The sequence below is a fragment of the Daphnia pulicaria genome, chromosome 7 (assembly GCF_021234035.1).
Source record: "Daphnia pulicaria isolate SC F1-1A chromosome 7, SC_F0-13Bv2, whole genome shotgun sequence".
NCBI lineage: Eukaryota > Metazoa > Arthropoda > Branchiopoda > Diplostraca > Daphniidae > Daphnia > Daphnia pulicaria.
Genome location: NC_060919.1, coordinates 9,094,306 through 9,116,300, shown reverse-complemented (window position 1 = coordinate 9,116,300; position 21,995 = coordinate 9,094,306). Strand labels below are relative to the sequence as shown.

Here is a 21,995-nt window from a genome sequence, read left to right as displayed (position 1 = left end):
AATCAACGTCCTAAATTTATCCCTTGTGCTTAGCGAAAAGAGCAGCGCGATGAAAATGTATGCAGTTTTGTTTTAATTTTTTGGATTAATTTTTTTTTTCACTCTTTCTAAATAAAATAATAGAAATAAACAATTAACGTTTTTTCTTTGATTTTCTTTTCTTTCGCCAAAATGTGTGTGCAAATAAACTGATGGAGTGTCGTTGGACTCTTTGATAAATGCTAATTATAATTTGATACCAAATATGAGAAAAATAAGTGTGAAGCCGTGCTGTGAAACGCTGAATATGAATAAACACATGATTTATTTCAAGGTTATATAAGATTTATTTTAAAATTGTCACCAAACAAAATATTTTGTGAAAAAATATTATCAGCTACGCTACACAATGTGTTTATATGTTGATACCAACGACAAAAATTCTGCTTTTATCCACGCGATGGGGATGGACACGGGGTGCGTGAAATAAGAGAGACGAATTTTTCAGGAAGTGCAAGTGATGTTTATTGGTGGAGAAATATTGAAATTTTTTTCTTTCCAGAAATAAAGGATGAAAATAATAATACCAAGACGCTATAGGCTATATACATAAAATGTAATTTTTTTAGAGAGAGGGTTGGAGTAACCGGCGACGTCGACCGTCAAGCCACACAAAAAAAAATAAAAATAAAGTCAGACAGCTCAAGTGTGTGCTGCCGTACAGGATCTATACACCCCGGGTTTCACTGTGTAATATGCCAGTCGATAGTCCGCGTCGACTGCGGTCAGACGTGTCCCTGGCCCATGTGCAACAACACTCTTTATTTTAGTAATAAAGTGTCGGTTGCCCTGCATATTGAGTGAAGTAGCATTAGTAATTATTTATTACATACTTGATTTATTTAGTTTAACTCTCGCGCTCAGTTGTTGATACCGTTGCGTTTTGTGTCGAGTGCATGAGTGAGTCAACTTGTAAATTCTCGGCAAAAATTAGATACACTCACTTGTAAGTTGAACTATCTAAATTTAGAAATCCACAGCAACCAATTTTAAATTCATGAATTCATCATGGGAGGTAAGCTAAATTGGAGAACTATTCTGGAAGTTTGGTATTCTCAAGCTATTCTATTCTAAATGTGTATAAGTTTTGATGATTGCGGTTAATTTCGCTACCATATGGAATTGTATAAATTCTAACCGGCTCGAATTAGTTCTAATTGACACGGATGAAAACTTGTAAGGTTTTAGTGAAGAACTAACCAATTGTATGTCATACGCGTCGACGTCGTGGTGATATGATGACGCAACGGGAACTAAAGAATCATCTGAGTTTAGGGAAGTTGTCAGAAAAGTCTGTCGATCGATAAACATAACCAGCCAACTCAAGACAACAGTGAATATTTTAACATTTCAGTTTCGTTTTCATAATGCAAGTGAAACTATTGGGTTGCTTTCTGCAACGCTTTCCCCGCATTCTGTCAAAAGATTGAACTTCAGAGAGACCACCTTTGGTTTCTATAATTCAACTCGTCAACTTACGACAGAGAAAAAAAAGAAGAATTTTTCTCTGTCAGTAGGGTACCAGGAGAACAATGCAGTTACTCTATAATGTATGGAAGAACATTCAACATTGACACATATGCATTACCTCCAGGAATCCCGTTGCAAATATTTTTCGCATTTTTTACGAATGATCATTATTTTTAGAAATATTCAGCTGTAGCAGATGCTGCAGAAAAACCTTATCTAATTGACAAGACATCCATCCACACGGTTGGTATCTTGGCAAAAAGTTCCGTGCATGAGCAAAGTGTGACAACATGTAGTAACTTATTATGTTTACTCCTCTAAGAATTGAAGCGAAAGGTTTCCGGAAAACATGCGAGTTGTTTTAAAAATGGCAATTTTTTAAATCTTCTGCTTTCATGTGTTCGGCTGAATAGTTATCGACCTCTCGTGTTCATAACCTTATCCCTCTGAAAATAGTTCAGGTTTGAATTACACAACTTCGGCCATAATCGATTACGGGGCGTCCCCAGATAGGCTGAAAGCTACAAAACATGCAGTCATAGATCTAGACATCTAGTTGATTTGGACTGATGTTGAATCCAGCCGTCTACAACAGTCACACAAGATTGAATAGCGCGTTATGCATTGAAGTTTTATCGATGTCCATTCCAGTCAAGCGGTATATAGGTCTTCTTTCTTTTCGACGACAGCCAAGCTGAATTCCATTCTGAATGTACAAGTTCGGCTAGACATAGACTCTGCTCGTATATGCGTTGACGGTTTGAATTTTTGCTTAAAAATACAAAAATCTAAAAAAGTGAAAAATAAATAAAAAAATCGATCTCAATTTCGATTTCACTGCGTAGTTAGTCTACAGTACATTTTGTTCTGCAATTATTAAACGTATGGACACTAAATAATGACGTTATACTGAGATGCAATATCTTAATATTGGTTGCAAGCTTACATTTAACCAGCAGCAACTATAATTGTCAAGCTATTTCTGGTTTCCTTCGACGCACGGCTGAGTGAGAAGTCCTTTTCGCAGGATTTGCAATGCTCACACGTGCCGGGTACGAGAACGCTTGGCGAGTCCTTCCGCAGTCTAAGTTTTCAGTCCGAATGCTGTCGTTGCTGAACCCTACAATTCTTGTCATTTGCGCTTGCGCATTTTACACGGATATATATATCCCGTCATTTTTCGTGTACGAAAAGAGCGGCGGCTAAGCGATCGTGGGAGTTTCCTATATCTAGATTGCCTTAAGGCTGCTAAATATTGTCGCATAACCGACGACCATTTTTTATTTTATTTTTTTCTTGCTTGCACCCCCTTATCGTTCTATCAAACTCATCTCATCTTTTTTACTCTTCTCCGAGTCTTTCCTGTGTATTGCTTTGAACTTGTAATGCACCGTGATTGTGTTGCTCCGGTACTCGTCTTTGCCTCCTTCTTGCCTCAGCACTTTGGCCAGAAACCCGGGCGATCGATACGCCTCAAATAAATCGATGGGCACTGGGCATTGTTCCTTCTTGTTTCTACTTATTTTTCGTTACTTTTTTCTTCTTTGTTGTGTAGTCAAACGATTCGTTCGCGTTACTGAGTGGATAACGATAAGTTACATCTAACCCATATACCATGTTTATTCTTTGATATGTCGTACCCCGTCGTACCCCGTCTGGTCCCGTCAATAAAATGGATGCCATGCATTCAGTTCTGAAAATAGGCTATCCTGTATATCTGTCTGACATTTGAGACAGCATCAATTGAAGCATATAAACGATGGTCGAAATCTAAAAAAAAATAATCTGGAAATGCTTCTGTCCAGAATCGCATTAAAAGAGAGCTAGGTCGATCGTACCAGCACCAGCACGGATATAGCAACCGTAAGAAGCTTTACGGCAAAGGATTTCATGTTGAACAAGACAAATCTTTGTTTCGAACACGAGGAGAGAAACAATGTATAATATGTATCCATTTTGGAATAAAGCAATTTCATACTCATACACACAGCATAATATACCTTATAAAGTATATAGACGAACAAGAATGTTGGAGTAAAGAAGATTAACATCCTTGTGTCCAACATCTATATTTATTGCCGCCGTTACACTGCTAGGTGGCCAAGAAGAAGTAACGATGAAAGAAACACGCGACTACAAGACGAATGGGCTTCTCCCCCCCCCCCCCCATGTTACGTACCATCATGACACATGGAACCACACAGTACCAGACTGTTCTTAACGAATTAATCACTGAGGGGAAATACTAATGGGATTACTGATTTCTTCCACCCTTTGGTGATTGGTGTCAATTTGTGTTGTTCATGTTCACCTCTCGTTCTTCTTTCGTGTGGAACGATCAGGTCAATCGTGACGGCCACTTTTGCGTGATCGAGTACAAGAAACAAAAACAAAAAGCGTCTGGGGACTCGACAAGTTTAAAAGTGAAAATTCAGTTAATCGATATCAAATGCGAGTTAATAAAGCAATGTTCTGATGCACGAATTATTGAACATAAATAATTTCACGTTAATAAACGATATTTGATTTCTTGTCTCAGAACCGGAAGCCGGAAGTCGCCGTCGCCAGCGCCTAAGCCAATCGCTATCGGCTCTCGAACTGTCCATGGTCGAGTTTGAAAATGACGAAAATCACGCCGCCAGAAAACCGGTCGCCCATTTAGATGCGACGTTGCCATCGGAAAAACCGGCTTTGCACGTGCTCGGCGATCTCTCGAGCTCGTTGTCACCTTCAGTTCGCACGCTCCAGTCAGTGGGCCAACAGTCGACCAGCGCTCGCAAATCGTCACCTATTCGAGCGTTCCTCACACCTCCCCTCATGAGGAAACGCAAAGTACCCAGCAGCAAGCATCTCCATCACGATGACGACAACGGGAGCGATTCACGTCTGTCGCCTCATCACACCAACACAGCCGGCAATGTGTTGCCCAGCAGTCGCAGCAAGTCTTTCGGGTTTCTCAGTCTTCTCAAGGTAAATCCCCGCGCCAGACGTCCATGGGTTTCCCTTTTTTGTGTGTTCGTCTTTGCCTTTCACTCGTTCCGTTTCTGTTCGAATATTTGCTTACCGTGACCCATTTTGTTTTTTTCAATGCCATCTAAATTGGCTGTTTCCTTTGGTTGTGTGAACAGTTCAAGTTTTCTGATCGAAGTGGTCGTAGCAAGCAGCAGCCAGTCTTTCAGTCCAGCTCGTCTGTCTTGGCTGGGGAAGAAACGATCTCGGACAATTTGAGCTCTGCGACGACTTTTCCATCCTTGTGTGTCGATCAACCCTTCGCACTGTCACCCACGTTTCAGTGAGCCATTTTTGTTTTTGCTTCTTTTTTTTGTGGAATTTGATTTTATCCCAGCGCCCTCTCGTTCGCCATTTTTTAATTTGTTGACACAGAGAACGTGAACGATGCGAGCAGCAGCGTAACACGAAAGCCCCCCTTGCCGATCAGGAAGATTGTGATGATATCCATCCACAATTGTGTGCCTCTGCTGGCTTGTCTTTCGTTGCAGTGGCTGCCGCCTCTACAGTTATTCCCAGATTGGCCATGCCCAAAAAAGTGTCCATTAGTTCCAAACACACTTTCACGCCACACTCGTCATTGGATCACCCGTCATCAGCAGACTTTAAACATGGGGTAAGTTATTGCCTTTTTTTTTTAAACTCGTGTCATGTCAGCTGCTTTAGTTTGAAAAATATCGATTTTTACTTTTGCTTCCCGTCCATAGTCAACTTAACTTTGACTTTGTATTTGTATTGATTTAATCAAGATAAATCATTTGACTATTATGGCAAGTTCTTTTGTCCTGGTTTACAATTGGGTGGCCTTTAACGCTTGGGGCGGGGGGTTTTATCGGATGTGCTGTTTTTGGTCTTATCGCCTCGGGAATCCCATGCTGTTTTGCTTTCTCTTCAGAAAAACGTGCGAACATTGTCGTCGTTCGAGCTCCATTCATGCAATTAACAGTTGTTGTGTCCCGGGGTGCCTTACAGACTGTGTGGAGCTGATTTATTTCATTTTCCGCGCAGTAGCAATTAAATGTATTTTTTTTTATTTTGGTTCTTTACATCTAATGGCAATTGTTTAGCAATGAAACGTGATGTTCGCCATTGTGCACTTGATGATGTGAAACATCCATTGTCCCTCGAAAGACGTAGTCGTACAGTGACAAGAGTTGTAGTTGTGTCATTCCCGACCGTCAATCAGCAGTGGCGCAAGTGTGTGTTACAGATAGTTTCCGAAACAAATAAAAGCGAGAGCTCACAGCCAGGTGTCTACACAATTGCAATAATATACAACATGTAGTAGACTATAGAGATCCGATATATATACAAGGAAAGGCGAACAAAAAAAATGTGGTGCACAGATGTGAAGAGAAATGGCGTCCCGCCTTTCATCTTCGGTCATGTAGTTTGAGGTGCCGCCATTCGCGAGTAATAGATTTTCAGCTTCAATGCGACTAACACAGTCGTTGGATCAGAAATTCAATTTGAGGACCTGCGCTCGTGTTAGCGGTAAGATATTTACTAATCTCTTTGTGAAGTGTCCCTCGAGCGAGTCGTCGTGTGTATATATATGCAAGGCGTGACGAGAGCTAGAAAACTATTACCACTTCTTTATTCATCGTTTCCTTTTTTTGATTCCGGGATACCCAAGTAGACATCACACAGGCTATGTATACAGTGCTGCTAAACTCAGTGAGACTGAGTGACTTGGTTTGCACATAACATTATCTCAATTAGGACTTAGTATACGCTGGATCGACTGTCGACTCGCATTTTGTCCCAAGTTCAACCGAAAACGCAAAGCTTAATTTTATGAAAATGAGTCTGCTCTTAGCTCTGTGCATTATTGATTTTGGCCGTCGTCGGGAGCGGGAAAACCATTCTTACCCCTGCCATAAAAAAAGTATATTCACAAAAACCGCTCATCAGAAAAAACGCGAAAACCAAATCGTTTATTATTTATTTCTTCTGGGCCGGCGGCAAAGTTCACCAGCAAAAGCCTGAAAGCTCATGTCGTTTGTGACTTGATGTATACGTTGTCCGACCGAAAGAAGGATCGCATTTTGGCGCAATGGGCGCAAAGCCTTTCCTTGTTTTGTTGTTGTTGTGTCTGGAAATGGAGGATTTTTATCAAACGTTAATACTTCTTTTCCTCCCTTTCAAGATGGTGTCGACAATGCCTGCAACGTCCGTATCATCCTTACCGCCCTTGACGTCGATGCTGCAACCCGGATCGATCCAGCTTGTCGGTCCTTTTCGTCTCCATGTCGTCCTTAAGCAGGGGCGCGACTTGGCCGCCAAAGATTCATGCGGTAGGGCAAATGTCGTGCCAGCGAAACACTGAGAGCCGTCTAAGACAGATAACAAAAAATATTGCATTGATTATTGAAATTCAGGTACGAGCGATCCTTACGTCAAGTTCAAGTTGGGTAACAAAGTGATTTATCGCTCGAAAACCATCCACCGTGACTTGAATCCGATCTGGGAAGAAGATTTCGATATCTACTTGGATGATCTCAATACTCCTTTGCACATACGAGTAATGATTTAATGCTATTCCTATTTCAACATTTACAATAATTAAAAACACATCGTCTCATATTTGAATGGCCAAAAAGGTGTTTGACTACGATTGGGGAGTGCAGGACGATTTTCTGGGAGCAGCTACTTTTGATTTGAACCAATTAGAACTAAACAAGTGAGTTATCTTTAAAATGGACTTGATACAATAACAGAGAATGAAGTCTTGCTCACGTCCAATAGAATCAATTTATACTCGTTGGATCTTTTCACTGACGAAATGGACGGACGTCAGGGTATCATCGACTTGTCAATAGCCCTCTATCCGAAACTGTCCGAGGATGACAGTGATCAGGTATATATGTCACTTCCTTCACATGTCAGATCATGCAGTTGTTATACTTGACTCTAACTTGATTTTTTATGCCACAGAGACATCCTTCAAAGATTGCTGATCAAGCTAAGAGACTCAAAGTTCAAATCTGGTCATCGATCGTCAACATTCTCATCATAGAAGGGCGACATTTAACCGACAAAGATGGCGAGCCTTTGAGTAAACCTTATCTCCGCTTGCGGTTAGTCTGCGTGTGCTGTGTGTTGGATAAAAATCGGACATCAATAATTTTGTGTTGCGCTTCTCCCAACCAACAGGTTGGCCAACGAAAAGTACAAGACGAAATCAGTGACGCGTAACTCCTCCAACACGAGCGTCACTTGGCTGGAGCAGTTTGATTTCCACCTCTACGAGGACCAGTCACATATTCTTGAAATCAATTTGCACGAGAAGGAGTGGAAAGGTTCTCTAGGGAGGGATGAGTCTGTCGCAAGGTAAATCGATGGAAATAATTGGATTTTTTCGCTCCTCGATTTTCAATGTTATCGACCCGTGTGTGTCTGAATTTTAGAGCCGTCCTGGATCTGGCAGGCGTGGAAGGGGAGCGGACGCATTCATTGAACTGTGAATTTCAACAAGGAGGTTCTGGATCTCTTTCGCTACTCATCACCATCAGCGGAACCACTGCCTCAGAAACAATATCGGATTTGTCCAGCCATCAATCTGACACACATGCCAAGGAAGTGGAAGTCATGAAACAGCGTTATGTAAATAATCCTACATCATGCCTATGATGGATGGGTTTTTTTTTTGCTAATTCACACATTTTCTTAATGTTGCGTGTCTAATGTAGAGTCTATGGAGAACGCTTAACAACTTACGAGACGTGGGACACTTGAGCGTGAAAGTTTTCCGTGCAACTGGGTTAGCGTCGGCCGATATTGGTGGCAAATCTGATCCGTTTTGCGTACTTCAACTAGTCAATTCACGATTACAAACTCAAACAGAGTACAAAACATTAAACCCGTCTTGGAACAAGATATTTACTTTGTAAGTTCCTTTTTTTATTGTTGTTTTTAAATTATGTCTTAGACTGAGAGCGTTGGAAATATTTTTTATTTTTTTTTAGTAACGTTAAGGACATCAATTCAGTTTTGCAAGTCACTGTTTACGACGAAGACCGAGACCACCGATTTGAATTTTTGGGTGCTGTTTCCATACCTTTATTGCGCATTGGCAACGGTCAAAAAAGGTGGTACGCCCTTAAAGATCGCAAATTGCGCTTCAGAGCAAAAGGCAGTAATCCGCAAGTTTTACTCGAGCTTAACGTCGTCTGGAATGAAGTATTAATCTTACCGAACAAATATTAGTTTTGTTGAAATGACAAATTAATTTATTCTAAATTTGGTTATTCGTAGTTTCGTGCCACCATACAAACTTTGCAACCGAAGGAGAAAAAGTACATCGAGCCGGAATTGAAATTCAGTAGACACACCTTTGTCCGCAACGTGATGCGAGTCAAAGCCGTTGTCATGGATTTGATCGAGATTGGCAAATATATCGAGTCCGTTCATTCCCAATACTTTCCGTTTTTGCGAATCGAGATTTGCTTACCATGGGGGTGTGCAGATCGTTCACTTTCCATATTTCATCTAAAATTTTCTCTGTTTTCCTTATCTTTCATCAAATGCAGGAGCATCTGGGAATGGGAATCTACCACGCGCAGCTGCATAGGCTTTGCCGTGTTTTTAGTCGTCACATGGCATTTTGAACCTTACGTTATTCCTTTAATGTTACTTCTATTTTTTCTTCGGAATTTTTTGGTTAGTTTTTTTTCTATCATTTGTTATTTTGGATTGAATTAATTTCTTTTTTTATTCGTTCAGATCCGATCATTTACTCACGGCTATGTTAGCGAATATCAAGAGAGTGATAACGCGTCTGGCGATGACGACGATGAAGAAGCTGACGATAAGAATAAGGTAAATTAATTTCTGAATTAATTTTCAGGATCACTTATTATTGCAATATAATGTGTGTGTGTGTGTATTTCAGGAAGAACGAAAGAGTTTGAAAGAGCGGCTTCACACAATCCAGGAAGCGACTCTAACCGTCCAGAATTCCATTGGCTACTTGGCTTCGTTATTTGAAAGCGTGAGAAAGTATGTCGCCGAATTTTAAATTGCAAAAAAATTAACAGACATTTAATTATTTAAAAAAAAAACTTTCTTTTTTTTAGCACCTTCAACTTTAGTGTACCTTTTCTTTCCTACTTGGCCATAATTTTATTGATTGCGTCATGCATTTTACTATACACCGTTCCATTACGATTCCTCATTCTTGGCTGGGGTGTCAACAAGTTTACGCGCAAGCTTTTCAGACCCCACAGCATTCCTAATAACGAAGCTCTCGATTTCCTTAGCAGGGTTCCCGATAACGAGCAACTGGTAAACATTTTACTGACTTTGTTTTATGGAAATGTTTGGTCACACAATTGTATTTTTAACGCAGGCGGATTATCGTGAACTGCGGTTGGATCTGCCAACGGACCACAGTGATAAATCAAACCGCAAAATCACAAAGAAAAAATAAGCTTTCACGTCGTTCCATGTTTTTTCCCTCCTTTCAATTTCGACGTTCCAAATCTTCATACCATTTCATTCTGTTTCCCTGTCACGTTCTTTTATCCAGTTGGTTGTTTTAAAATGTTTCTTTATGCATGTTCAATTCTGTCTATAAAGTGGCCTTAAGACGGAATAAATTACAAGTTTCCCATTTAAGCAAAAGCTTATTACAGAATAAGTTTATTGACCTCGATCATGGGCCAAAAAGAGCGTGAATTGCCATTTTTAATTGCGAAGTAAAAGAAAAAGCTTAAGAAATGCATTATTAATATAAAAAGGAATAACGGAAGATAATTAAACACATCATACAATTTTAGTAGGCGTCCCCCTTGAGTGCAACTGTTAAAGTTTGCCCATTCTGTCCAACATCCAATACAACGCGCCCAGAGTGCGAACCGCTTGTTGTTGGATGGAACTCTATGGGTAAACGAGTGAAGTAACCTCTTGGGACTGCGTTGCGAGCATGGTTCATGACAAAAGGCCCACTGATGGTCTTCACTCGAACCTTTGGGAAAAAAGAACAACAAATAAACAAAAAATGTTAATACTACGATGCGTAATACAAGTGCCCTGAAAAATAAACATTTCAAATGAACGAAATTCAAATACCTCTTGTTTGTCTCCACTCCAATTCTGAAGCGGAATCTTTTGTGAGGATACGGCTCCAACTTTGGTGGAAGGAAACGCCACCTCAGTAACGGCTGCAGAGACAACCACGTCAGATGGGCATTTCCCACTAGGAGAAAGACGAGAATAATTAACTAACAGAATAGCACCATTATTTTTTTTAAGTATAAAAACCTGGCAGCAGTAGTTTGACGTCTCTGCGGGACATGCTGCGGGAGCTTTGCGTCGCTTAGAATCGATGGTTCAAGGACCGTGGCAGGCTCTGCGGCTAGTGTTACAAAACGTGAGTCTTTCTCGTGTTCTGGGATAATTACATTGATCTCCTCCGCCGTTGCATTGTTAAAGAACAATGCCATATCCCCTTCACAGACAGCAGGTTTCAAGGGGTTGTCGTTGGCCTCCAGCTGTAACAATCTAGTCCAGTCGATTTCATTGATCTCAGTAGTAGGGATCACGGGAGCTCCATCGGCGATGCATCTAGTTGGAAGAAATAAATAACGAATAAAAAATAATGAAACATACATTTCTTTAGGCGATTGTTCATTACCTAATCCAGCGAGCACGCAGTGGCTCGTCGCCCCACACGAGTCGTAATTTAAACGAGGTTACCTTCCTATTTTCTGACGGATGAATAAAAATTTGCATGCTTTTAATGTCTCCGACACCCACAGAGCAACACTGGGGCATGACAATGCATTGATAAGGGTCTAGAACTTTCCCGTTTTCTGTTGAATAATTTAAAATAATTAATTTCAAGGAGTTACTTTTTAAATAAGTTCTAATTACCTTGCAACGGTTGAATGAAAGCGAATCCTGCAACATTTCCCCGATTTTCCAAGACAAGTTGGCAGTTCCAGACAGATCCCTTGGATTTAGGCACTAGTGTATTTTCTGGTTCAGCAGTATTATCTGCCAATCGTCGAATGTGGCTTGATCCGCCGTATCCGAAGAGATCTACAGTATACTTCATTTTTTTGGCCGATTCGCAACGTGGATAAAGATTTAGCTTCGTGGTTAGTGGGCCAAGACTATTCGGTTGAAACACAAGATCAAGGCAACACTCTTGACGAGGTTCTAATTGGAGTTTACGACGGGACACCAAACTACGATTTTCATCCAGCATATGAAAATCGTCTGAATCCTTGATACGCAAATCGAGCTCTAATCCCTGTTTGAAAATAAAAAATTAATTTTATTTTATAATTCACTAATGAATAACTAATCTTGAAACATACCTGTTTGAAGGACGAATTAAGGACAACAACATTTTGGATCTGAGTGAGTCGAACTCTGGCCCCTCCAAAATAAACTTGCGATTTATTCACTTTGACTAACGGCTCATGAAGGGAATGGGCTGATTCGATTAAATTCGTTTTGACCTGAGCGACGCCAACAGAAGATTTTGGGACATCGGGGGTAGCATTCTTCTTGATAACTGTCGATGTGATGCGACAGAAATCTTTGTCGTTGAATTCGCTTATTTTTTCAACGGGAGTCTGAGGTTCACGATTCACGGAGCTACGTGTGGGTACAGCAGCCAATGTGTGTCGATTCTTCATAAGTTTCCCATCGATATCAGCAGGTGTTGGAGGTACAGGAAGAGGGAACACGGGTTGCTGATTCAATTCTGTCGGATTAAATTTCCCAGACGAAGTTCTAGAAGAAATATCATTATTGTTGAGTAAGGATCGACGAGCAAAGTTGTTGGTGCTTTTGTTAGACGAGGGAAGTCCGTAAGCGCTATCAGCTCGACTTTCGGTTATTTCAAAACCACTTCCGCCGATGCCGCTCGATTCCGAAGGTAAAAGTCCTGAGCTCATGCCACGACCATTTAGGCGAAGAACGTGCTCCTTGATTTTGTTCATCAGCAATGGTGTTGACAGCAAAGAAGTGTCGGAAAATACAGCTAACCAGGATTCTGGGCTGAATCCATTTGCTTCATGTAGTGTCAATTCGCGTTCAATTCGTTCCCATTCCAGATCCAAATTTCGTGATGTTGTTTCTACATTAGAAGCTTTGTTCACTCGAGAAGTCACTGACTGAACCTCTGGCTCGTGCTCACAGGTGATGTTTCTATGTTGACTTAGATTTGCCAGAATGCGCATCACATGTTCGGACGCTTTAGCTGCAGGTGTCATTGCCGTGGAACACAGATTGGGTTTGCAAGATACTTCTAGAAGCGATCCCAGTTGCAGGTTTTGTGCCGGCATTGATATGTGACTAATTTCTGCACGTTGGGGATCCGGCAAGAAATGCACGCGCCTTTCACACGAGCTTTGATCTATGAAATCGTCAGTAATTTCACGGGTTGAACTCAACTGTGGTTCTGAAATCAGCGAATCACACCGAGGGAAATCGGTGTTCTCCCGGATCGTACTAGCTGGCGACGAAGAACTCTGACTGGATGCGGCAATTTCACTTGGTCGTCGACTGCTATCGGATCCCAGCGACAGCGATTCAACGTGTCCAGCAACATAAGAACTAAAATGGCTTATTGCTCCGGGATCGAGCACTGATTCAATATGAGACTGCCCCACATCGATATGTGATTCGTCTTGTGGTTTCCAATAAAGAGAAGGAAGTTCACTGGTTTCTCCAATTTCTTGCAGTGTCAAACAGGGGGCAGGTTGTTTAAATTCGACTGGTGTGACATTTTTTTCCTCGACATGTTGAATACTGGGTTCTTTCTCACGAAGGCTCACACTCGATTTTTCATTGTTATCTACCAAACTGCCTATTTGGCTTACGGACTTGTTATTGCCAATCAACCAGTTTTCACTGCTATCAGGACTCTTGGATGGCAATTCTAGATTTTCAGAACTGGAGAGAGAACTCAAAGATTTCTTTTTCATCCATGAAGGCTCTTGGCTAAAGTCTGGATTAAACTCTACTATGCCTGGTTCACTTTTTTCACTGCTTGATGACTGAAGACTCTTCTCTTGAAAACTGAAATAAGGCTACAAATTGAAATAAATTTAAGCTTACAAAGCTTGAGCTAGAAGTGTAAAGCTTTTCAAATACTCGTTCTCTAAATGACGCAGAATCTCCCAACTCTGGACCCATAGGCTCTGATTTGTATGCCAAATATTGACTCATGGTAAGTTTCTGATGAATGAGATCACTATCACCACTGTCGACCATGAATGACCTATTAAAACATCTTTTCGAAATAAGAACACTAAATTAAACTACTTAATAAATACCTTAGTGTTATTCCTGAAACCATTGCATTGCTTTTCTCTGTTTGGTGACTTTGATCTGACTTGACAGATGAAGCTGATTGATACATTTTTTCTTCTTTGTCAAAAAAAGCCTTTAATTCTTCTCCTAGAATAAAAAACAAACATTGAATGAAGTTAATTGTATGAAAGTAAACATCTTTAGTGCTTACCAACAAATTGTTCGCTACTTTCTAAATTACAAGGACCAATACTTCCACTGAGACCAAACGGGTTTTCCCAGCTGAAAACCAAGAACAAATTTAAGATAAATGGCGAAATTAATGAAATAGTTCTTATGAATTCTAAAATTTTGATTACATTAGAAGTTGAAATTTATAAAAAAATACAAGTGAATTCACACCTCGAATTGGACAGCGACTGACTGTGATTATCCATAATCCTTTCGGAACCGGCGATTTGAAAATTACTGATTAGTCGTAGCAATTAATTTGACAGTTAAATAAATTTAATCGACAAAGATGTCAAATTCAAAGAAGCAATTGACTACTCAAATTTGAACTGCACTTCAATTTTATTGAATCTCAAATCGGTACAGTTAGACAAGTGAACTAAAAAAACGTTGCCAGATGAAATTTTGGGAATTCCGTTCATTAATAAAAAATAATAATATCTGAAATTCCGAATATGTTCAGAATTTATTCACATCAAATTTAATATAACTTAATCCTCCAATCAATATTTATATTTCCTAAACAATGGAGTAGATATTAGATGCTAGATGGAAAACAGGCAAACAGCAAATTTTTACGACTTACGAGTTATGACTTATGACTTATGACACAGTAGCAGACGAATACGCACGTGAAATTCAACCGGAAAATAAAATAATAAATAAAATGGCATTAATGCAGAAAATTTTACCATGTTTTCACATTTCAAGTACTCATATTCTAAGATCCTCATTAGAAAATTTTTGTCTCTTAACATTTTTCTCTCTTTAGGTTTGTACAGAACATCTATGTTTCCTCTTTTAACAGTGAGGCACTTTACAAACTTCAATGCCAGTCTTCAACAGGAGGATGATCAAGTAAATTTCCAATGATGTCATTGTTGTTATTTAAAATAAGATTATTGAGAGAAATTTTTCTTACTTAGCCTGCTCAAAATCTCAGCAATCCCTACCAAAAGGAGAAACGGTGTTGTATCTTGTGCAAATATGATGTAAATGTTGACTATAAGAATGCACGCCTGCTATCTCAGTTTTTGTCTCCCTTTACAGGAAAAGTTTATGAAAGAAATATTACAGGTAAAATTATTCATTACATTTAAAATCATTTAATTTAAAACCTTTTGTTTTGAAGGTTTGTGCAAATCAAAGCAAAAAATAGTTGAAAGTGAAATTATTAAAGCACAAAATGCAGGCTACTTGGCTATTATGTTGAAAAAAGTAGAATACTTTAAGGATCCTAAGCTTTGTGATCCAGACAGACCAGTCAGACCACACCGTTACTAAAAAAGTGTAATTTGAATTATTATTAGCATTATTAATACAACTTTGAACTATACATTTTTGAGGGGTTATAAATTCATTCTCAGGATTTTTTTCAGAGTGAAAATTGTGCATAATTATTGTTAAGCATTATTTATAGGCTACTTTGTAGTTGTAAAGCTATCCTATCCTTGTCAGTTGCCACACATATCCTCACTATCCTATGCTTGTCCAACACCTGCTGTTGCGCTTCGTGCATTGTCTTACCTCACTTCAGTTCCGCAGCGAATCCTTGGGATTCCTTTCGAACGTTTATTTAAGAAAAAAAAACTTAAGATTTCACTTCCGTGTATCTTCAGCGACGTTTCTTCTCATCTTCGTTGTTAAGCTGCAGTGAAAGCCTGATGACTGAACTTCCTTGATGGACATCTAAGCAGGCCCGGTAGTTAGCGAGATCCGTCTCAAGTCTCAATTGCTTCAATGACTTGATCTGAGTCTGAACGAAAAAGTTCCTCCTTCATTAATGCTTCTCTCTCGTGCTCTCTATCAGCCGGATAGCGATGCTACCGCTGATCAGCTGAAGGTAGCAATCGCCTCGCTTCCAGAGTCTGTTGTTGCGCAAACGTGCGATGCAATCATTCAACGTCGTGGTAAGATTGACAACGAAATGCGTATTCTGGCTGTAAAATTACAAGAAACTGTGATCGAGGACGAGCGCAAAGAAACTGTCGTCAAACCAGTTCCAGTCGCAGCTCTTCTATCCCTAACCTCAGCCTCCGAGTTGCTAGCAGGTAGCTCCAGTGATTCAATGTGATTTTGTTCTTTTAAATCCTTTAAAAAATATTTAATTATTATAGATCAAAGTTTTAACCAGTGACTAACATTAACGAGTTTCCTTATTTCGATAAAGCTAAGGTGTTGACACCAGCTTCGGCCGCTGATGACCGATTGACTTCAGCTGATGTCGCCGCCTTGGAAAACGCACTCGAAAGCATCGGTGTACAGCGCAAGCGGCTCTTAAATGAGAAAGAAGGTCTGACAGAGCTCAAAGAAGAAATAGCTGAATACAAAGAATAAGATATTGAGGAATCGAAGGACTTCTTGGAGTCTTCTGCTACCCAACAAGCACCAGAACGTAAACGCTTAGTCCAGCCCAATGCCTTTTTCTCTCTGTTAACCGCATGATCCATCAACTGGACGGTCCATTTGATCGCCTAGAAGGACGAGAAGAGCGAGAAAAAGTGACTGAAGTTGAAGAGATTGTCTTCATAGGAGAATTAATTGCTTCAATCCGAAGACAGCAGGCTGTGGAGAATTCGAAGAAGCTTCAAAATTGTCCAACTCCTTGGGCAGATTGATCAAGTTTGTGATAGAGTCGTCAAAGTTGATGATCTCGTGAAGGTATTTGATTGACAGTTTGTATATATTTTCTTTTTAAAAACTAAACAACATGCTTGTCAAGGTGATTGAATTACTGAATGATGAAAAGATCCAAATGACCTCGAAGCAAATGACAGAAATCCTAAATTTGGTCAGCAAAGAAGAATTTTTCTTGAAATTCATATGGAGAGAAAAGTCGAAAAGGCTCTCGATGAAGCAAAAGTAGCGACAGATGAATTATCGCACTTAGCAGCATCCACAAAAGCCAAACCAAAAGACTGTCAAATAAGCCAAGCCATAACGTTACCTGCAGGTAATAATTTTTTTCCCACTTTATGATCCGAATTTATCAACACATTTGCATTTATGTAAAACGTTAAATGTAAAATGTAAAAGGAACCTCATGGAGTCGTCACTAACGATGGAAATTCAATGGATCGTCAAGTTTATCCCTCAATTCTACGCTTCTTCGAATATCGACAGATCGAGAAAAATCTATCGGACTTTAACTTGATCGTCTGGTTTCGTTGGGAAGGGATTTACTTTCCCGTCTGCCTGGACGTGGGGTCAAAAGGAGCTAGGAGTTGGCCAGCTTGGACTATCAGATTGCGTCTCAGGTGAATCCCCCCAATCTGTACGTCCTTTACTTGACAATGACATACGAATATGCAAAGTGGTTTGCGGCTCACAGCTTTCATTGGCGCTCACGTTGGATGGACGTGTACTTGCGTGTGGAGTTACTAGTACAAGTCGAGCCACACTGAAGTATCCTTATCTTTCTCTAGTCTCTACTACCATCATCTGAGCACCAATATTTCTAATAGAAGTGTTTTCATACAACGTGGGGAAATTAATTATGGATACTTGTTTCTTAAACTAGTTACTGATCAGGTGGTATTTCAAAAGTTTTTCTTCACACAAAACGAAATCGACATCATCGACGACACGTCTCTAAGAAGTAGAAAAACAAAAGGAAAATGTTGCAAAACGAATCTTTTGAAATTGCATTCCACAGAATTGCATAAATACAGCACAAGAGCACAACAAATATCTCAATAATAAACCCACGACCAAAAAATTGTATTTAATTTTCCTGAAACAAATACGCACGGCGGTTTAGGGGGGAATATTGCGAGCTAAATCTCGTCTAAGGGGTCTACTGTACTAGATTCATCAGAGTCTGAATTGATTGAAACATGGAGTAAATTGCCACGGTAATACGTTGAAAAATCCCACCGTTCACGAGATGATGTGGCTTTCTCTTTTAGATCCTTTTCTAAAGCTCGTATCATTCGTGGTTTCAGTAACTGAGATGAGCTCGGAGTGGAAGTCCCAATTACTAAATCCGACGAGAAATCCTCCTGGCAATGATTGTTCTTCTGAGCCTTTTTCAATAGCTTTGCCCTGCCTTTTATTGTTCTATGCAGAAGTTTGGCTCGCCGAAACCTATTGCGACAAAAATTTAACGGAAGGAACAGGAAATTATTTAAACTTTAGTTTAGTACTTACTCGGAAGCATTTTCGAGTATAGGGGATCCTCTCATCAAGCTATCCTCTCGTCCTGAAATCTCGGCATCTATCTCATGAAGGGATCCAATAGGTGACACAGCTGACGACATCGGACTTGATTCCCTTTCTGATAGTGTCCTCATGCTTAAATTATCATTACACTCAAAATCATCATTCAATAATTCAGCAGCCTGTGTGTACAGTTAAAACATGCCATGAATGTAACAGTTTAACAAATGTGACAAAAACCATAACTTAATTATACTTCGCTCAGTAACTTCTTAGCTGTTCGACTTGGCGAATTTTGGAAGAAAGCTGCAGTACTAGCAGCTTCGTCTTCAAATACCTCGCAATCTTTTGAACGATTCAAAAAACTCAACAGCTGCTGGGTTTCTTTTACGGTACGAGGTTGACGCTGATTAGATAATCTACAACAGAGATCAGTATTTTCTTGATTTAATTTCGCCTTTTGTCTTGCATTTCTTTTAATGTCGGGATGTTTTTTGCGTTTAGGATCTGCACTTTTTTTTTTTGGAGTTTCAGCTAACTTCTCGCATTTCTTCTCTGTGAGTGACAATATTTGTTCAGGTAAAAGTCGGACCATGACAACAACCGGTTGAAATTCAGGACCAAATATATCAATTTCAAATTCATCCTGTTAAACAAAAAGGTAAAATTTGGCATAACTACAACAAAAAACAGATTAAAAAGGTTTCATCTTTAACATACTTCGTTTCGTTGAGAACGTTGCTTTCTTAAGGTTTTACGTGGAGACGGAGTTTTAGTTTTAGTAACCAGAACCTTTTTTCTTTGATTTCCTTTTGTTGTAAGAGGCATTGTTTTAAATGATGGAACAGTGCTCAACAAATTGCATTTTTCAGAGATCCTCATTGAATTCCTTTTGGTTGGTGTTTTATTGCGATCTGCATTATTTCTCTCTAATATTTTTCCTGGTTTAACTATAATCGACAGTGAATTTAGAACTTGACAAAATGTTTTACACTTGTCAGTTGTCACACCTTTTGGCTGTCCACCTTTTAAGTTTATAGGGTGTAATTGTTTTGCTGAATCATATTCACTGAAAGATTTTGCCATTTTCCTTTGTTTCATTTCTTGACTTCTAACTAAAACCTAAATAGAAAAGTAGGTATGAGATAGTTACATTCTTAGAACTTACACAAATGAAATTACTTGGGAAAGGTTAAAAGAAGGTTCCATCCTCAAAAATGCACGTTCAGACTTGAATGTTGAAGTGAAATCTGGTTTACCTTCGGTAACTTCCACATGACCTTGGTTACTTACAGTAACCTTCTCTCCTATTAATTAAAGTGTTAGAACCCAATTGACATATAATTATCACTGAATAAATGAACCTGTCCAGGTTTTAAGTCTTGGAATCAGTAGCCGTCCACTACGAGACCTACTGAAATCATGTTGCCCTTTCACTGTTACTTGATCCATTTCCAAAATACACCTGAAATAAAAATAAAAAATTGAAATGTAAGGCATTCCTAAAGAAATACTTTCTGTATTTCTTACGAAAAGGAATTCACAAATACGTTTGAAATGTTACTGGCACACAATCACATAGCGCGTCTTAAAGTTATGAAATTGCAACTTAAAAAAGTAAATTTATACAGTATTAGTTTACTCACACGATTGTGTGAAATGAACGTACAGAGTTCTCTCCCAAGTTTTCTATATAAAATATGGTTATAGTTTATAAAACGCTTTGGGTTGCGAGCAGTTTTAGTGAAATATTAACACTTCATAAAACGATTGCGAACGTCGAACCACGTCATCTCATTTCTCATTACTCTGAGTCTGGAATCAACGAATACTCGACGGTTAAATCAAATAACAAAACAATTCCCTTTACCAAACAAAAAGGGCCTACTACTCATTGCACTCGCTAGCAATTCAACAAAATCCCACCAGAGTTCCCCAATGACCAGTTTACGTTTCTTTGAGCTCCTTTATTTTATGCCCTCTTTCGCCATTTTCAAATAGTTTGTATATTTAAATATTATAGGACGAAAACATTTCCTAGTAGCTTAAATGTTAAATGTAGGTTTTAAATTAATGCAATACATTTATGCTTTTCCCAATTTTCTTAGGAAAAGGATGGGATTTCCACATTTCATGAGATTCACGTCAAGAAATGCTGAGTTGCCAGGCATGGAAAAGATCGAAAATCTTGATTGTGGTAAAAGATCCCAAAATTAGCACAGACTTCTTATGGAGACCAATTTTCAATAAAATAATAATCTATCAAATAAGTAGTTTTTCACATTTTTATGTTTTCTTCTAACAAGTAATTCTGGGAAGCTCCCAGTTTATTTTCATTCCATAATAATAATAATAATACAAAATTTCGGTATCATAAGAATCCAGAAAAAGATCTGGATTCTGGACCATCCTGACGTCCACCTGGTAGCGCCGTTTGTGCAGGCTGATCCACAGGAGCCGGACCAGACGGCTGATCCACACAAGCAGAACCGCGCACCCCAGTCCAGTTTTTCAGGAGGGTGTCAACGGGGTCGTCCTCCTTACTTCAGCAGTTTGTCCAAAAACTACTGGCTCAGCATTTTGTCCAAAAACTACTGGCTTAGCATTTAGCACTTGATTTGGATAGATTAAAACATTGCAAAATGTATTTTTTGGCAATGGCATGGCTGTTTATTAAAGAAAAAGAAAATGTTTGCAATTGCCATCTTTCTCGGCATTTGGTACTACTGAGAAGATCCCGGGAATGAGCGCAAACATGTAGTGAGACATGCAATTACGAAGATAGGCCTACAACCAGAGATAAGGAGATTGGCCACTCTGTGTAAAGTCCAGCAGTCGACATTTTGCCCCTTTCCCCTCCTCTAACTGGTGGGTGGTGATGGTTGGTGGTGGGAGTGGGTGGTGGGCGAGAGGTGGGAATGAATATTAGGCGAGGGGAGGTGGGTGATGAGGTAGAAAGGAAGAGTTAGAGTTAGGGTGACTATTCGGTACTCGAGCCTTTTTTTTCCCCCGATACAACGACTTAAGTACCCAAATAGTTCTTTTAGTAGATTTGAACAAGCCAGTACCCGTTTTTAAGTAGCAAACCGCCACTGTGAGACTCTCTGCTGAAAATATCTTCGGCTTGGTCAAATGCGAGTAATCGCTCTCGTCAAGAGGTTCACATTCGGCCGACGAGGTTGGGTTTTTATTTTTTTTAAAATACTTATGAGTTGCTCAGCTAGCTGCTTATTGAAGCAATACTTTTACTTGCCGGATACTCGCAAACCTATTTATGACAGAAAAACAATATTAAAAGGAATTTCTGGTTGGTTTAGATCGGATGATAACTCCATCTGCTGTAGTGCTGATGGTTGCATCAATTTTGCGGCATCGAGATTAGAAAAAACTCGCGAGCGGTGAAGTTCACCATTGTTTAGCAGTTCGCAGTGCAAGAGCAGCTACCTCTGAAGTAGCTTACACATGGTTGGCCGGTACACAGCCATGGTTTGAAACAATGGTAGAAGTTTGTCTTTAAATTATAATATTATAAGTACCAGAGCGTGGGCGTTAAACTTGGCGCAAAGATACACGTTTAGTGTCATAAAAATGTCTGCCAGTGTGTAAGCCTTATCGGAGGTGATCCAATAGCGCCAAAGTCGAGTGAGATACAACTGTGTCGCTTCCAAACCTATTTATATTCACACAGATAACAAAAAAGGTTGAACTTACTCTTAAAGAATTCGTCTTCATAGTTATTACCTTCAACATGTTGAAGCAGTTGGGAAACACAGGGATGACATAATCTCTCTGCCGATCTGATCGTATTATCTTATCAT

The 21,995-nt window shown here is 39.5% G+C and overlaps 4 protein-coding genes and 1 long non-coding RNA gene across 8 annotated transcripts; 3 read left to right on the top strand and 2 right to left on the bottom strand.

Annotated features, from left to right (window-relative positions):
• Window positions 1–757: 757 nt before the first annotated feature.
• Window positions 758–10,019, top strand: LOC124351008 (multiple C2 and transmembrane domain-containing protein-like). The gene is made up of 19 exons (XM_046801755.1): window positions 758–1,054; window positions 4,049–4,479; window positions 4,638–4,801; window positions 4,894–5,134; window positions 6,668–6,815; window positions 6,900–7,042; window positions 7,122–7,201; window positions 7,267–7,378; window positions 7,456–7,598; window positions 7,675–7,851; window positions 7,929–8,124; window positions 8,211–8,407; window positions 8,487–8,700; window positions 8,776–8,921; window positions 9,051–9,180; window positions 9,244–9,339; window positions 9,413–9,519; window positions 9,597–9,804; window positions 9,869–10,019. The coding sequence occupies exons 1-19, from the start codon at window positions 1,048–1,050 to the stop codon at window positions 9,947–9,949; spliced, it is 3,021 nt and encodes a 1,006-aa protein (XP_046657711.1). The 5' UTR covers window positions 758–1,047; the 3' UTR covers window positions 9,950–10,019.
• A 125-nt stretch (window positions 10,020–10,144) lies between these two features.
• Window positions 10,145–14,375, bottom strand: LOC124351006. Of its 2 annotated transcripts, none has more exons than XM_046801753.1 (10): window positions 14,191–14,375; window positions 14,000–14,070; window positions 13,812–13,935; window positions 13,630–13,756; window positions 11,844–13,565; window positions 11,395–11,776; window positions 11,156–11,333; window positions 10,783–11,085; window positions 10,591–10,717; window positions 10,145–10,486 (listed from the first exon to the last, which is right to left on the bottom strand). In XM_046801753.1, the coding sequence occupies exons 1-10, from the start codon at window positions 14,223–14,225 to the stop codon at window positions 10,295–10,297; spliced, it is 3,261 nt and encodes a 1,086-aa protein (XP_046657709.1). In that variant the 5' UTR covers window positions 14,226–14,375; the 3' UTR covers window positions 10,145–10,294. The 2 variants fall into 2 exon arrangements, with proteins under 2 accessions (XP_046657709.1, XP_046657710.1); XM_046801754.1 differs by having other exon boundaries at window positions 13,630–13,738.
• A 193-nt stretch (window positions 14,376–14,568) lies between these two features.
• LOC124351125 (28S ribosomal protein S18c, mitochondrial-like) lies at window positions 14,569–15,355 on the top strand. Its single transcript, XM_046801886.1, has 4 exons — window positions 14,569–14,729; window positions 14,792–14,877; window positions 14,946–15,096; window positions 15,152–15,355. Exons 1-4 carry the CDS (start codon window positions 14,618–14,620, stop codon window positions 15,301–15,303), a joined length of 501 nt encoding a protein of 166 aa, XP_046657842.1. The 5' UTR covers window positions 14,569–14,617; the 3' UTR covers window positions 15,304–15,355.
• An 845-nt stretch (window positions 15,356–16,200) lies between these two features.
• On the top strand, window positions 16,201–17,533 carry LOC124348445. The gene is made up of 3 exons (XR_006919989.1): window positions 16,201–16,680; window positions 16,742–16,972; window positions 17,056–17,533. It is a non-coding gene; the product is annotated as an uncharacterized LOC124348445 (long non-coding RNA).
• Window positions 17,534–17,637: 104 nt separating this feature from the next.
• On the bottom strand, window positions 17,638–20,068 carry LOC124348443. 3 transcript variants are annotated; one of them, XM_046798662.1, is made up of 8 exons: window positions 19,708–20,068; window positions 19,542–19,642; window positions 19,360–19,484; window positions 19,188–19,299; window positions 18,898–19,127; window positions 18,434–18,823; window positions 18,169–18,359; window positions 17,638–18,105 (listed from the first exon to the last, which is right to left on the bottom strand). In XM_046798662.1, the coding sequence occupies exons 2-8, from the start codon at window positions 19,627–19,629 to the stop codon at window positions 17,796–17,798; spliced, it is 1,446 nt and encodes a 481-aa protein (XP_046654618.1). In that variant the 5' UTR covers window positions 19,630–19,642; window positions 19,708–20,068; the 3' UTR covers window positions 17,638–17,795. The 3 variants fall into 3 exon arrangements, with proteins under 3 accessions (XP_046654618.1, XP_046654619.1, XP_046654617.1); XM_046798663.1 differs by having other exon boundaries at window positions 19,847–20,068; XM_046798661.1 differs by having other exon boundaries at window positions 19,824–20,067.
• Between the last annotated feature and the right edge of the window lie 1,927 nt (window positions 20,069–21,995).

Coding starts and splice junctions, on each gene's coding strand:
- LOC124351125 (XM_046801886.1), top strand. CDS start 14,618: ATGACTTATGACACAGTAGCAGACGAATACGCACGTGAAATTCAACCG. Junction 14,730..14,791: donor ACCATGTTTTCACATTTCAA/GTACTCATATTC, acceptor TTCTCTCTTTAG/GTTTGTACAGAACATCTATG. Junction 14,878..14,945: donor TTCAACAGGAGGATGATCAA/GTAAATTTCCAA, acceptor TTTCTTACTTAG/CCTGCTCAAAATCTCAGCAA.
- LOC124351008 (XM_046801755.1), top strand. Junction 7,852..7,928: donor AGGGATGAGTCTGTCGCAAG/GTAAATCGATGG, acceptor TCTGAATTTTAG/AGCCGTCCTGGATCTGGCAG. Junction 9,340..9,412: donor AAGCTGACGATAAGAATAAG/GTAAATTAATTT, acceptor TGTGTATTTCAG/GAAGAACGAAAGAGTTTGAA.
- LOC124351006 (XM_046801753.1), bottom strand. CDS start 14,225: ATGGATAATCACAGTCAGTCGCTGTCCAATTCGAG. Junction 13,936..13,999: donor AAGTAGCGAACAATTTGTTG/GTAAGCACTAAA, acceptor TTTTTATTCTAG/GAGAAGAATTAAAGGCTTTT. Junction 13,566..13,629: donor CTGCGTCATTTAGAGAACGA/GTATTTGAAAAG, acceptor TTCAATTTGTAG/CCTTATTTCAGTTTTCAAGA.
- LOC124348443 (XM_046798662.1), bottom strand. CDS start 19,629: ATGGATCAAGTAACAGTGAAAGGGCAACATGATTTCAGTAGGTCTCGT. Junction 19,485..19,541: donor AAGACTTAAAACCTGGACAG/GTTCATTTATTC, acceptor TTTAATTAATAG/GAGAGAAGGTTACTGTAAGT. Junction 18,106..18,168: donor ATACTCGAAAATGCTTCCGA/GTAAGTACTAAA, acceptor TTGTCGCAATAG/GTTTCGGCGAGCCAAACTTC.